This window comes from Electrona antarctica (assembly GCF_951216825.1).
Source record: "Electrona antarctica genome assembly, chromosome: 12".
Lineage (NCBI taxonomy): Eukaryota > Metazoa > Chordata > Actinopteri > Myctophiformes > Myctophidae > Electrona > Electrona antarctica.
Genome location: NC_136793.1, coordinates 8,629,091 through 8,645,340, shown reverse-complemented (window position 1 = coordinate 8,645,340; position 16,250 = coordinate 8,629,091). Strand labels below are relative to the sequence as shown.

Below are 16,250 nucleotides of genomic sequence, written 5' to 3'. Positions count from 1 at the left end.
AAACACACTTGGAATGGGAAATATATAGGGGGGGGGGGGGGGGGGGGAATGGAAATAGTTTGTTTTTGTTTTTGTATGGAACTTTCTAATGCTACTGATCTTTGTGCTCAACACTCTTGAAAACAAAGTATTCTGTTGTGGGTTAACAGGCCATTTTTGATGTCAATCAAGTCACCAAGTTAATTCAAGTGTCAGATGCCAAATTATATATTTTTGTATTTAAATTATATATGTTTTAGGGCCATGTCATGTGGTCTTTGTGATCTACTGGTAGATCGCGGTCTACCTTTTGGGCACCCCTGGTTTAGTGGTTTGATTATGTTCAGCAATCTTGGATGTCTCAGGATAGATATTCTTTCCTTCTTTCTTTTCAGATCATGTTAAGAGTAAAGCTTGTTTCACAAAATGTATAAGGGCTACTATTTCCCTGTAGCCACATGCGGCCCACACTTAATGTGGCCCGTATGTTGATATCAGAATACTATAGTATTGATTTCAGCCGTTACAATTCCAAACCCGCTTGAATTACTTCATAACTAGTATTAAATGACTAGTACTTAATGACTAGTATTAAAATGTTATCTTTTATTGTCCAATGTAGTTATGTTAACAGTTCATAAAGTTAACATAACTATAACTAAATGCATTTGAAATTCAATAAAAAAGGTTACTTTTCAGGATTCCAATTCACAAACAGCAAACAATTATTCAGGTTTTCAATTCAAATATAGCAAAAATAGCCGATCTACAAGCTCAAAACGTGTCGCAATGCGACAGTAATATGCACTGTGGCCCTCTGGAGTGATTGTGGAAATATATTGGCCCTCGCCATCGTCAAAGTTGCCCACCCCTGCCGTAGAGCATTATAGTCTTCTATCTTTTTCTTTCCCCCACAAACAAGTGGAGTTTCAGTTTTCTTTTTTTCAGATGATTAATTACATCGACTCACTGGCCTTGGAACGTCTCGGGATCCCCCAGGAGGAAGTCACTAATGTTGCTCTGGAGAGGGAAGTCTGGAGCACTCCGGTGGAGCTGTTGCCCCCGCGACCCGACTACGGATAAGCGGTTGAAGATGGATGGATGGATGGATGGATAATTCAGAGTAAAAGAAGAAGGGCGATTCCCCTGTGTGAATCCTCATGTGAGTTTTCAGATGTCCAGTTTGGGTAAAGCTTTTGCTACAAAGTTGACACACAAAGGGTTTTTCCCCTGTATGAATCCTCATGTGGTCTTTCATTGTTCCAGCTTTCTTAAAGGTTTTGCTACAAAACGGACACGCAAAGGGCTTTTCCCCCGAATGAATTCTCATGTGGTCTTTCAGATTTGACGTATTGTAAAAGCCTTTACCACAAACTGAACAGGCATAGGGTGTTTCCCCCGTATGAATACTCATGTGATATTTCAGATATCCCTTTTGTGCATAGCCTTTACCGCAAACTGTACACGTAAAGGGCTTTTCACCCGTGTGAACCCTCATGTGTTTGTCAAGATGGTCTTTGCAAACAAAGCCTTTGCTACAAACGGTACAGGCGAACGGCGTTTCCCCTGTGTGAATCCTCATGTGATATTTCAGATAACTCTTTTGCGCAAAGCTTTTGTCACACACTGTACACGGAAAGGGCTTGTCACCCGTGTGAACCCTCATGTGTTTGTCCAGGTGGTCCCTGCAAACAAGGGTTTTGCTACAAACGGTACAAGCAAAGCCTTTGTGCGATTTCAGCGTGTCTGAAACACGCCCGTCGTCGATGGTCTTCCAATCATCGTCGACTTCGGCGTCGGATTCGGAACGGTGTGAATTCAGTGCGTTTGAAACAGACACTTGGTCGCTGGTCTTCCAGTCATCGCAGACTTCGGCGTCGGATTCGGAACGGTGTGAATTCAGTGCGTTTGAAACAGACACTTGGCCGCTGGTCTTCCAGTCATCGCAGACTTCGGCGTCGGATTCGGAGCGGTGTGAATTCAGTGCGTTTGAAACGGACACTTGGTCGCTGGTCTTCCAATCGTCGCAGACTTCGGCGTCGGATTCGGAACTGTGTGAGGAGAGGAGCTGGTCATCGCTAGTTGGCTGTGGTGGCAACCAGTAGTCTATGTAAGCTTGTGTTTTCATGTGTTCAGCTGAGGTGCTGGCTGGAGGCTCTCCGTGATCATCGTCATCATCATCACTTTCCGCTGCTAGTAATGTCAACGTTGACCCACCACTACCCTCCTCTGTTCTTAGAAGTACCTCCTCTCGTTTCTCCTCCATCTGCGGAGGTTCTACTTTCACCTGGACCAGACTTTCCTGCTGTTTCTCTTTAATCTGCGGAGGTTCTAGTTTCGCCTGGACCAGACTGCTGCTCCTCTCCTGCATTTCAGGGGAAACCTCTTCTTTACAGCCAGGAAGGAATTGGAGACCTATAGACAGAGCACAGAGGATGTAACTTCACAGAGAGCAACTCGAAGGGAATTCTGAATTGATTCTCCAAGTTACCGATTTGTTTTGTAATGATATATATATTTTTTTAATTTTTAGCACTTTTGAAATGTGCAGATACATCTGCACATTACCGCAATGTATGTGTCTGCACTTGCACTTGAAATGTGCAGATACATCTGCACATTTCAAGTGTTAATTTAACAACTTTTAAGACCCAATAGGCTACCTTTAAAATCTATAACGGTGTCACCAGGATTTTCCAAACAGCGGTGAAGAAAAGTAAAAGATACAAAGGATTCGTCAGCGACGCTCACTGAACTGTGGTTTATAAACAGCTTCCCGTCCGTGTTACGTCCGGGTCGCATCACTGTCGCATCCTTGGTATCTTTACCGTTCACGTGTGTTCAACGAGCAGAGTTGCCGCTGCCTGATGACAACAAGCTGCAGCCTATTTTGTCACGCTCGCCCTAACGAAGCAGTACACCCGTTACGGGATTATCATTAACCCATTTCGGGCGGAAAACCCTTGTGGTGTTTTAAGCATTAGGTTATGCTTTAGCTATTGAAAAATAGCAGATCTACAAGCTCATAGCACGGCACCGAGTGCCGCACTATGAGCTTGTAGATCTGATCTGCTATTTTTGAAAAATCGTGAAAAATGTATTATATACGTTTTTAATCAAGTCGTTGCTTCTGGGGAGAGGGTCCCTGGGGAGAGGGTCCCTGGGGAGAGGGTCCCTGGCACAACATACTTTCAGACGGGGGTCCGCGGCCAAATACAGATAATTCTGGGGGTCCTTGACATGAAATATTGAGCACCACTGATATAGAAACATAGGTATTTCAGATTTGATTTAGAAGACGTTTTTTAAATTTCAATGTCAGGCCTAAATGGGTTAAGATGTAACACAGGTAAAGTAATGCGTCACTCTGCATGTTTAACTACGTTTTTACAGATGTCCAAATTCATTTCTGAAAAAGACATAGGTCTATATTTATTTGTATTATACTATCCTTTTTGATAGAACGCCATTTAGGTCAGTGATTAACGCGTCTAAAGAGTCCTCAAAAACAAGGTAGCGTGAAGTAGTGGTTCGCAATGGGTCTCCGGGCCGAACTTTGGACAACATCGACATACAGTACAAACAATGGTAAATGGTGCATTTATATAGCGCCTTTATCCAAGGCGCTTTACATAGATTGTGCATTACATGTGCATTACATTCACCCATTCACTCACACACACACACATACACCGATCGCGGTGGAAACCATGCAAAGCACCAACCTGCACATCAGGAGCAATTAGGGGTTCAGTGTCTTGCTCAAGGACACTTCGACACTAACTCTGGGGGAGCCCGGGTTCGAACTGGCAACCTTGCGGTTCCCATCCGGTCACTCTACCCCTGAGCCACTGCCGCCCCTACATACAATATGTAGTTCCAGGGACCACCCAGAAGTTAAAAATGTTCCCTCTGAAAGAATATATATATATATATATATTCAAGATTTGCAGCGCATTCTCAAGATTTTTCAAAAATAGATCTACAAGCTATGTACAAGCTACTAGCTTAGTTGTAGGAATGTATGAATGGGTTAATAATAAAGGGATCCAATGGTAATTCCGACGGAGAGACGCTTTGATGCTTCAATTTAAGTTTAAGTGTGCGTTACTCACAGCTCGTCTCAGTGCAGTGGTTGTTCTCAAGGGTGAAGATGGAAGTCATGTAGGCAGCCGTCCTCCAGGGGGCAGCAGAGCTCAGGTGTGCTGAGTCGTAGGAATGCATGTTGTGTTGATGCCGAGACCACATGCTGTGACTGGATAGATGAACATCACTGGTACACATCTGAGTGTGAGAGAGAGAGAGAGAGAGAGAGAGACACACACACACAGGGTTGAAAACCACTGCTCTACTAGTATTAGTCTCTAGGCTTTAAACCTTTCCAAAACCGTCACAATATGGATCTATGTATTTATTTTCTGCTGTTTTTAATCCTTTATGTGGCAGTGCTATGCTATTAACGCATTTAGGCCTGACGTCAAAATTTAAAAAATGTCTTCTAAATCCTGACAGTTTTCTGAAAACCCTATGTTTCTATATCAGTGGTGCTCAATATAAAACCATATGTTTCTATATCAGTGGTGCTCAATATAAAACCCTATGTTTCTATATCAGTGGTGCTCAATATTTCATGTCTAGGACCCCAAAAAGTATATGTAATCGGCCGCCGACCCCCATCTGAGAATATGTTGTTACAGTGACCTCCCAGAAGCAAAGATTTGAGTTAAAAAAAAAGTTCGCTGTGAAAGAATATATATAATATATATATTCAAAGATTTGTGCAGCATTTTCATGATTAAAAAGTATAACATAATGCTTGAAACACCAAAAGGGGTTCCCGCCCAAAATGGTTTAATAAAACTCAAAACTACAGTCATATCTCTCATGAGAAGCAAGTACTGTACTCGACTATTCCAAGAATGAGAACGGATCACACCGCAAACGGTAGCCTGGCTAATAAGCCAGACCGAAACAGCCGGCGGATTACGGTCTGGAGAGGCTCAATTGTACACCCATTTCCTACACCAGAGAACTGGTGTGGCCAATCGGGACACGGTATGCAATATGGGCAGGCTTTGGTACAGTGACGTTCAATGCTTGAGACCTTTGACTGACAGTAGCTCTGACCAATTGCGTCGAAGAGAAAATGTTTGAACCCGCCCCCCGGGAAACAAGATACACAGCATCTCCAGACTCAAATACCACACGACAGTGTGATTTATTTGAGTCTGGCTTATTAGCCAGGCTACGCAAACGGTCCTAATGGTAAAAAATAAAAAAAATAAAAAGGCATTTGAGAACCCCTCTCCTCCCACTGCTCACACCTGCAACTTATGTTAATTACAGTAGTTTCCCAAAAATGCAACAGTTGGTCCCTCACATCTAGAATCACAGCTAAGGTTTCAGCAGTGATCCAAATGGATATAGCCAGATTTTACGTGTATTTATTTGGACATCACAATCACATTGTATTTCGGTAACTTCTGGTTATTTGAAGGTTATTCAACTCTCTCCAGCTGTCTGTCTATCACCCCTGGCCCCGTCCCTGCATGTGAGCACAGTTGATTTGATTTCAACCATAGTTAAAGGTATATTCAGTGATTACACTTAATTCAAATATCACTTATTTTTTCTTATTTTTTGGATAATCCTCCCTACTATAAAGTGTGCTGACCATATAAGGAGTTCCTCCCTATCCCCAGTGAGCCCCTGGGGTCAAAAAACCCTAGTTTCGGTTTGGGCTTTGGGTGGCAAAGCCTTCATCCAATCAGGATGAGAGGGGCCTTCCTCCAATCATGATCGAGTGGGGCGGGCCTTGGTGCACATGCTGTTGGCCTGTTGCACTTCCCCCCACTGTAGAGCGTGTGCATGTGCACATCTTGTTACCGGGTGGACCGGGTATTTTTCCAAATCACCCAAATCACTGAATGCTCCTTTAAGAGTCCTCTGTAGAACACGTTACCACCCGTCTCTAGTTTTTGAACCGTATAGGCAGAGAGTAGCCCCCCCCCTTTTCCCCCCTCACTGTATATGTTTTTTTTCCCTTTTTACCTCCTTTATGATGAATTCCTGTTCTGTTCTTTGACTATATAGTAGTGTATATCTGTACATCTCTAAATGTTTTGATGAATTGAACATGGTGGACCCTCTTGTAAACAAGTGTAATGCTTAATCGGGTCGTCCACTCACAGTTAACAGTCTTTGTATTGAGTTTGTGCTTGAAATGTACTGTAATTCTGCAAACTGTTAATAAATATTTCAATCAATCAAAAAGTTCCAAAGGTTTGACCCCCTTCACTGAGAAGACAGACTGCCAGAATGAGTTCTTACGCTTGGGAACAGTATAGGTACCATTTGTTGAGGCTCGTGTAGTTGCTCTATCAGAGCTCAGCTCGGAAGTCTTATCAATCAGTCCATACATGGAGATCTCCGTCGGTACGTAGTTGGACACGTGGTGTATGAGAAAATAACGAGAAGAACGCAGGGTCCTACCCATGACATTTTTTTTGCATCGTTTCAATGTTGACAAAAAAATGTCCATACACTTTTCAAAAATAGCAGAAATAGCAGATCTACAGTCACTTCATGAGATGTTGTAACTGTAAGCTTGTAGATCCAACGCCATTTTGTAGAATCTTTTGGAAAGTAAAAATAAAAAATATGATGTGTGTCAGTGATTCCAAGTTTTGCATTTACCGTATTGTGCCGAATATAAGACAACTGTTTATTTTGTGGAAAATAAACATTGAATGTCAAATGGTCTTTAGTCCCAGGGTCCTACCCACATGAAGGGCGTGACTTGTAATGCAAATGTATACATTAGATTCAAATCTAAACTTAATATAGATAAATACTGTTTCTGAAGAATCTCGGTTCGTCAATGCTTTACACACACAATACAATCTGCAGGCAATGCATTTTGGTTGAAAGTTATGAGAGACATACTTGTACCGCCTTTTACTACTAGCCTTAGGCAGGGCAAGTCGATATGAGATGTGACTTGCCCTGAAAACCTGACCATGTAATTTTAGGAATTTTCAAAAGGAAGGAGAGAGATAGCATTGGAACCACTGTCGAGTTTATTCCGTGAATGGGCTCATTATAATATTAAGTGCCGACCCAGCTTATATTTGTAACTTCATGTTTGTGTCATTTATGTATAGATGTTGGTGCTATTAAGAAGTTCACTGCCTATACAGTAAATACTCTGTGTTATATAAGAACAGAGATCCTCTTATCAACCAATTACAGTATATCTCAGGGATGTAGATACTAATACAGTTAATTGGGGGGTAAAATGTGTTATACTATATAGGAATGCAAAGAGCATACTATGAGACATTGGTGTAGGACAGGGGTTCTCAACCCGTGGGTCGCGACCCCTCGGGGGGGTCGCCAAATTATTTTGGGGGGTCCCCAAATAATTTCCAAAAAAACCAAAAAACGTTTTTTTGCAACTGAATGGCTGGAAAAAGGAAATGAAGAGTTTACATATAGTACACATAGTACATGCATACACCTTTCCTAATGATTATATCTGGTTTCAGTATTTATTTATGGTGTATTGTCTCTATTATTAAGGTTATTGTAGCAGTCAATTTATATTGGGGGTCGGGAGGGGGCGGGGCGGGGGTCCCGAGACATTGCCAAAGCATTTCCGGGGGTACCCGGCCAAAAAGGTTGAGAACCCCTGGTGTAGGAGACAGATAGGCAGGAAGTGTCAGATGACAGAGAAAGAGGCGAGCGTAGCACAGAGCAGGATGTGTAGAATGTGTTCTTTCCTTCCATTCAGTGAAATGTAACAGGCGGGAGGATGCGTTTAAGTAAGTCCTTGTGATGTGTTATATGTTCGTTAACACTCTAAATTCAGTCATAATGATGCGTTTATGCAGTCGCTATATCTGTGAATTAATAGTATGTCTTTTGTGTTTCTTTTGTGTTTTCAGTTATTACCCAAGCGCCACAGTCTCTGATAACTTTGTGTAATGATCAGATTTAAGGACAATCAATGCTATTGAACTAGATCTAAACACGGGCCAGACAAGGCAAATAAGGCTTTATACTGTACACAAGTTTAGTAGAAGTATGTTTGTACGTGTATGAGTGTGTTATGAGATAATAGTAATAAAATGGCCAAAATCAAGTGATTGTTTGCGAGCGTTGTTGCAACGTCGAGGCTATGAACGTTTGAGTAATATAATTGTTACAATTGGTGTGTGTTAAATCACAATTACCAGACCTGTTTGTTATAACTCCCTTGCGGAGGGTTGATTCAGTAATTAAGCAAAGCTATGAAACAGCAAAGTTTAGTTATATCCGTACAACCACTTACAGAGATTAAAATAGGGTGCATTTTGCATCCCAAAACGCAGTTTATAGTTAAGGGACGCAATAAAACAACGACCTCTGCATACACGGTATGAACTACTGTACTACTGTACTGTTTTTGATTCTAGTTTATTTTGCTAGCTTTAGTTATAATAATCATTTCTTCTTCTGTTTTCTACATGCATATAACCACATTATAACCAAATAAAATTAAATGGGAGTTAAATGCTGCAATTTGTAAAAATGGCAAAATATGACTCCTAACGTTGTTGAAGTGGGACTCATAAAATGTCCCTGGGACTCATCTAAAAGACCATCCCTGCATCCCGGGACTCATTACATTGAAAACCTATTTACATCACTGCACTTACTATTAACCGGTCACTGTCTGGGATCCTCCAGGCCAGTGGTTTTTAACCCATATTGTATCAAGGCTCATTATGTATTCTGCATTTGAGCCACGGACCACCATTTGACGATATTAGCCTCTCAGACCCAAAACCTTTAACCCATTCTGGGCGGGAACCCCTTTTGGTGTTTTAAGCATTGTTATGCTTTAGCTGTGGAAAAATAGCAGATCTACGAGCTTGTAAGTCTGCTATTTTTGAAAAATCGTGAAATTGTGGCGCAAATCTTTGAATAAGTATTCTTTCACAGTGAACGTTTTTAACTCGAATCTTTGTTTCTGGGGGGGGTCCCTGGAAAAACATATTTTCAGATGGGGGTTGGGAGCCAATTACATATATTTTTGGGGGTCCATGACGTGAGAATGTTTGAGAACAACTGACATAGAAACTTGAGATTTTTCAGAAAACTGTTTTAGAAGACATTTGTAGAATCGAGGTCAGGTCTAAATGGGTTAATATATTTTGTTTGGTTGGATAAGATTTTATCCACATTTCCATGCTGTATTGATGTTGGTACCATAGGAGTGATAACAGGCTAACGTTGATCAAAAATAATTACAATTATTCTACGTTCTCTAATTGTGTAGACTTCTTGTAAATTAAGTAATGCAGATGCTTAATAATTTAACTCTTGAGAGTCAAATGAAACTAAATGGACCCGTACGGCCTTTTTTTAGCTCAAGGAGTGTTTTTTTGTGCAAACCTAATGCTTGGAATGGATTCAGAGTCATGAAAAAAGCCTTAGTTTGACATTTTTTTTCAAGAAATTAAAAATATATTTTTTTCAGGAAATTAAGTAAACCCTATATTTTGAAAACAAAGCAATACTGCCTCCGGAAAGTTGGCGTGAGTTTATATATTGTATAGGTGGTGGAGCTGCTTTATTAGCAGACAGTTTGAGAGGGGGAGAGGTGGTGGAGTTAGCTGCTTTATTAGCAGACAGTTTGAGAGGGGGAGAGGTGGTGGAGTTAGCTGCTTTATTAGCAGACCGTTTGAGAGGGGGAGAGGTGGTGGAGTTAGCTGCTTTATTAGCAGACAGTTTGAGAGGGGGAGGTGGTGGAGTTAGCTGCTTTATTAGCAGACAGTTTGAGAGGGGGAGAGGTGGTGGAGTTAGCTGCTTTATTAGCAGACAGTTTGAGAGGGGGAGAGGTGGTGGAGTTAGCTGTTTTATTAGCAGACAGTTTGAGAGGGGGAGAGGTGGTGGAGTTAGCTGCTTTATTAGCAGACCGTTTGAGAGGGGGAGAGGTGGTGGAGTTAGCTGCTTTATTAGCAGACCGTTTGAGAGGGGGAGAGGTGGTGGAGTTAGCTGCTTTATTAGCAGACAGTTTGAGAGGGGGAGAGGTGGTGGAGTTAGCTGTTTTATTAGCAGACAGTTTGAGGGTCCAATCAATAGAGTTAAAGAGGTTTTGTCCAAAGCATTTTTTACTACTTTCCATTAGTTCAATATTTTCAAAACAACACACAGACGTAAAGGGTGTTCAATAGCACTGATTTATGCAAACAAAAAACAGCCAGACTACTACACCTGTCCCACTCCACACCCCCACGGCTGCCAGACTACTACACCTGACACAATTATTACAGAATAGTCTAGTCGCAATTATTTGAGATAATCTTTTTTTTTTGCATCGTTTCAATGTTGACAAAACATGTCCATACATTTTCAGACCCTTTTAAAAAAATAGCAGAAATAGCAGATCTACAGTCACTTCATGACAGCCCTACCTGTCACTGGTCTCTTCCAGGAGGCCGACGGAGGCAGGCTGCGGTCCTAGCAGTCAGCATGAGCAGTCGCATGGCACTCTTCTGCAAAAGGACGATCATCATCATCCTCATCATCATCCTCATCACACGTTTGTATTTCCCCCTCGCACGACTAATGTGGTGGATAATTATACAGACATGCTCTTCAAACCACAAAATGCCCATCTGATGATGGAGAAGCACGTGGGTGGAAAAACTCCACTCCTGTGCCAGTCCCCTCTCGTTTTGTCTGCGCCAACTGCGCTAAAGACTGCCACTCCGGAGCAGGGCTGTCCAGCCACAGCCGCCGCTGCAAAAAAACATGACCACTCAGGCGCAACCCATCGCCATCACTGACGGACGGATGCCTATGATGACCATAGAGTATATATATAATAGAGACTGAACTTGCGCGAAGCTCCGCCCCCCCAGCTATTCATGTCAGTGGAAGTTGCTCAGTGGCGTTTTGAAGCACCCGGAAGACTGCCGGAAGTCCCTCCCAGGACCTCAACTTTGAGGTCCTGAGTGACGTAGGGCAACCGAGCGCTCAACGTTAAAGCCCAGCTGCACGGGGTTTCCCGGTCATGAATCCACGGGTCCGCCTGTAGTCCCTCCTCCTACCACTAGGACCCAGAGCTTCAACGTTGGAAAGTCTGCCTGCCCCCTTGATGATGACCCCGAACGCTCACTACGCCGTCGGGAGTGGACTCCTCATGCTGTGTGGATTATAGGAACTTTAAGAGACTATAGTGCGTGTGCACGCGGAGGGGAGGACCGACGAGAGTAGCCTTCTTTCTATGTATTGTTTAATACCGTGGGCGTGAGGTAGCGTGCCGCTAACGCCGTATGAACTTGTTTATTGTTTTATATTTTATGTTGTGACCCAAAGAGGTCACTGAGACTCATTTGGGTTGGGAGGGGGTCTGGGGAGTGTTTACTGATCGTTGATTGCAGTTGTATTGTTCCGTTTGTTTATTGTGTTTAGTAGGGAGAGAGACGGGGACAGTATTTCCCGAAGTGAACAGTGTGTAGTTGCTCGCCCTTTTTGTTTGGTCAATTTCACCTTGAGGCTTCTATATAAAATATAACAGAGTTAACCCGACGGTCCCGTTGTTTTTTTCCTTTAGTTAATGATTAGCCTTCCAATGTAAAAGGCCGATTGTTACAAACGTTTAATCGAGATATATCGCTATATATCGTATTGTGGCCTCTATCGTGATACATATCTCAAACAAGCACTTGCCCGTTCAGGCAACCTGTCCGAAAGTTTTATTTAGCTGCCAAGAGCAGGTGGGCAACCCTTAGTTTTATTTAGCTGCCAGGGGCAGGTGGGCAACCCTTAGTTTTATTTAGCTGCCAGGGGCAGGTGGGCAACCCTTAGTGTTTTATTTAGCTGCCAGGGGCAGGTGGGCAACCCTTAGTGTTTTATTTAGCTGCCAGGGGCAGGTGGGTAACCCTTAGTGTTTTATTTAGCTGCCAGGGGCAGGTGGGCAACCCTTAGTGTTTTATTGAGCTGCCAGGGGAAGGTGGGCAACCCTTAGTGTTTTATTTAGCTGCCAGGGGCAGGTGGGCAACCCTTAGTGTTTTATTTAGCTGCCAGGGGCAGGTGGGCAACCCTTAGTGTTTTATTTAGCTGCCAGGGGCAGGTGGGCAACCCTTAGTGTTTTATTTAGCTGCCAGGGGCAGGTGGGCAACCCTTAGTGTTTTATTTAGCTGCCAGGGGCAGGTGGGCAACCTTTAGTGTTTTATTTAGCTGCCAGGGGCAGGTGGGCAACCTTTAGTGGCAATGTTGGCCTAAGTCACTATAGCAATGATTACCACCAGAATATAGTGATTTAACCTTTTAACAAAAAAAGTTTTAACCAACACAAATATCACTTACCCTACCTTTAAGTACATTCAAATGTTTGAAAACCATTGATTCAAACAAAAACAACATTAAAGAGACAAGCCCAAATAAGAAGCCCTGGTCCAGTGTTTACAGCGAGTCTGTAAGCACTGGACCAGGGCTACCAAATAAGCAGCTACACTTTAGAAACCCACAACAAACTACCGGTATCAATATGTACAGGCCACTTTACAGGGGGAAAATAATGCCACAGACGAAAAACAGTCAAGTCCACACTATTTATCCATAATGTATACATGATAGATAAGGGGTCAGGACAACGAGGCCTTTGGTACATGATCAGTGCGTCGAATCGATCCTGCTTTTACGATGCAGTGGCAGCGGTGGCCTAACGGATTGCGGAGCGGTCTTGATACCGGAAGGTCGCCAGTTCGAATCAGCGGTCCGACACGTTAAAATTACCACCGCTGAAGTGCCCTTGAACAAGGCATTGAACCACTACGATGAAATGTTCTATGAGCAGTGCCTGGCTGGAAACAAGTTCTTGAGCTTAGCCCAGATACCCTGGGTAAATATAGTAATCATTTCATTTAATTTCATGCTACAACATAACAACAAGACAAGTGACACCACTGTCACACATATTATTCCTGCCTAGCCATATATGGTTCACATGACGGTACTATGATTTATCATGACAGACAGTCATGTTTCAGGCGCTAGACGATTATGAAGCTCGCTGTAGTTGTCGCCTGCCACCATCCATCACTTCAATAATCCAGCAGAAACAAAATTACTTTGGTCGGGCAGGCAACCTGCGGGCCTGCATTGGCCGTCCGGGGTGCCCCTGCCTCGCACGCGGGGTCGGTGGGGCCCGAAGCGGGGGCTCTGTCGGCGTACAGGCCGGCCAGGGACCCCCGGCCGCGGGACCCCCTATAGCTGCCTACGAGCTACCGTGGAGTGGGACGGTAAAAAACAAACAAAAACCGTTCCAAACGGGGCTATAGAGAGTTAGCCAGTTAGCCACTTTTCACCACGATACTATTACAACAACACGCCTGCTGGCGTCACATGAACAATACATTTATATGCCAATAAAGCCTGCATGTCTGGCTGCTACACAACACTGTACCTGAAAGGAGGAGATGAAGAGAATCAACGCAGTTTGTAGACACGACACACACAGAGCTGCTGCTTTGGACTGAAAACACCAAGGTTGCCAGGTCTATGAAAAGAAGCCCAAAAGAAGCAATCCTTCGCCCATATATACAATACATACGGGGGGCTAGAGCCCCTGCCCTTTTGCCTCAAGAAAGGGCACTTTTTGGGTTGTGTGGGGGCACTGGGGGGCCAATATAAGGGCTTGTGTGGGGGGGCAATAAGGGCTTGTGTGTGTGTGTGGGGGGGGGGGGGGGGGGGGGGGGGGGGGCAATAAGGGCTTAATTGTGTGGAGGATTGTACGGCCCTTTGAGAGCGGTTTTGAAGGAGTAAAGGGATTCGCATGTCTTAATGACTGTTGGTAGGGCGTCCCACATGTTGGTGGCATAGGAGCGAAATTAATTTAGTCCCATGTTAATTCCGAATCTAGGTTGCACATGGTTTGTGTCAAAGTGTCAGCCTGTCAAAGTGGGCAGGGGTGAGGTGGGTTCGGGCAGTTCGTAGTAGCCAGACCAGTTTGTTTTGGGAAGTCTGGGGGTAATCATCCATAATTATACCTCCTCTGGACCATGGGCTAACGTAAACCCAGCTTGCGTTCTGACCTGTGTGATTGTGCCACCTAGTGGCCTGCGTTCATTACTGCCAGGATGGATAATCATCCATACTTCAATGCTTAAAAACTAAGTTAGTGGAAACACTATTTATAGGAGTTAGATGCTTTGTCATAGCATATTGGCATGTATATGTTATCTATGCATCAGATTGATTTAGAACCAGTGTATTTGGCAGCACATTTAGATAGATAGTTTTAGTCATACTAGTATCTTGAATAGTTTTCATTTAGTTCTACTCACATTTTAGTCACCCGGAATGTTTTGGCATTAGTCTAGTTTTAGTCGACTAAATATCGTGAGATTTTAGTCGACTATATCTAGAGTTGATTTAGTCGACTAAAATGTATTTTGGTGGGTGCCGTCGAAGGGCCTAATTTTACACTTGCTGAAAATAGCAGATCTACAAGCTCACAACGCGCCGCGCTGCGACGAGTTGTGAGCTTGTAGATCGGCTATTTTCAGCATGCAACCAAGTGTAAAATGACTTATACTGGAGCTCTCGTCCACTAGTCCCTTCCTAACATTTCAGTCTAGTTTTTATTTAATCGTCGGTATATTTAGTCTTGTTTTTTTTGTTATCATAGCTTAGTTTTCATTTAGTTTCCATTTAGTTTGTCAGTGAAAAAAGGTAGTCCTAGTTTTAGTCGACGAAATCATCACTGTTTAGAATGCAACATCATGATTTGATTTGATCATCAACATTGAGGTGTCTTTGCACTACTACTACTACTACTAGTAATAATAATAATAATAATAATACAATAATATAATAATATACTGTACATTTAACCAGTAAGACGCCCTCGTGAACAGTGAACAAATCCGCCTGGGTGACGGCAGACTGCTGGGCGAGTGCTTTGGCATGGGGGTGTCTTGAGTGTACAGGGTTTGATGAGTTCAGATCAACATAATGGAATGTCAGAAAGGAGAAATTAGGTAAAATGTCCGCCAAATATGACGTGAATTTGTGGCAACACAAACATAAATGCCATTGACAATGAGGGATATGTAGACGAGCAAATCGGCTAACCAAATCACATAAATTCAGTTCAATGAAAGGAGAATTTAGGTCATATGTGCCTCAAATATGACGCAATTTTTTGGCCCCACACAATGAAAGGAGAAATTAGGTAAAATGTCTGTCAAATAGACACACACGGAGACTACAAATTTCACACCCCCAAATGAGACAGCGGCCCCACTTCTGGTCCGTTTCAACGGTGTACTGCAGCTGCCAATGAGAGGCATCATAAAATACCCTAATTTCACTGGTTCATTACTGAGGCTGTAGCAAAAGAAATTGTGTTCCAATAAAGTGTCCCATGTGTTTGATTTGTCCTTTTCAATGTCACATACCTGCCATCTCAATATACATCCCACAATGTACTATAATATACTCCATCAGTTTGTGAAAAGTGCTAGCATTGTAAATCTCAAGTCAACAAAGGGGTCACACGGTATATACGTCACGGTTGCATCCCTTGAGGTTTTCAATACCCAGATATATTTGTTGTATTTCGTTTTATATGCTATGTATTTGTTGAAAATGATCTAAACAGCATCTTACAAGACTAATTATTAATACTCATCTGGAGTATTCACTAGGTAGTTGAAAATGTCAGGATATGTCACTCCTCCATTTAGCTGGGTTATTTTAGAATCTGGCCTGAATGGCCTCAGTCCTAAATGGGTTAATAGTCACACCAGGCGCCATGCGCCAGGTTTGGGGCACCCAGTGGAGACCACAGGCACATGAAAAGAATAGTCACACCAAAACCAAGTGTTCACACGGCGTAAAATCAACCGTTATCAGGACGTTGGAATACGGCCAATATGGCCATACTGGCATACTAGACATTGTGGTGTTTGGCTGTATTCCCCCGGACTGCACGCATGCAGGGTGGTGCAGACATAGCCTGGTCAAGGACTCCCCCTCCTGAACGTGTAATTTCCAACTCTATTGTCGGTGCATGGAAACTAGGGGCTACTAATATATACTATTCTCTGCCTATCGGGACGTAACTCGGACGGCGCTGATTCGGGTCTGGTGGCCTTCGCAAAGCTCGGCACGGCGACTCGCTCGGCTAGCGCCTCGCTCGGCGGTGCCTCACGTGGATCAAGGCCACCAGACATGTACGGCGCGCCTCCGTCATTGACATCAGTGACACAAAA

The 16,250-nt window shown here is 43.2% G+C and overlaps 1 protein-coding gene across 1 annotated transcript; it reads right to left on the bottom strand.

Annotated features, from left to right (window-relative positions):
* Nucleotides 1-486: 486 nt before the first annotated feature.
* On the bottom strand, nt 487-13,523 carry LOC306934177 (uncharacterized protein). The gene is made up of 3 exons (XM_079516702.1): nt 13,439-13,523; nt 4,095-4,263; nt 487-2,394 (listed from the first exon to the last, which is right to left on the bottom strand). Exons 2-3 carry the CDS (start codon nt 4,261-4,263, stop codon nt 989-991), a joined length of 1,575 nt encoding a protein of 524 aa, XP_079372828.1. The 5' UTR covers nt 13,439-13,523; the 3' UTR covers nt 487-988.
* Nucleotides 13,524-16,250: the final 2,727 nt, after the last annotated feature.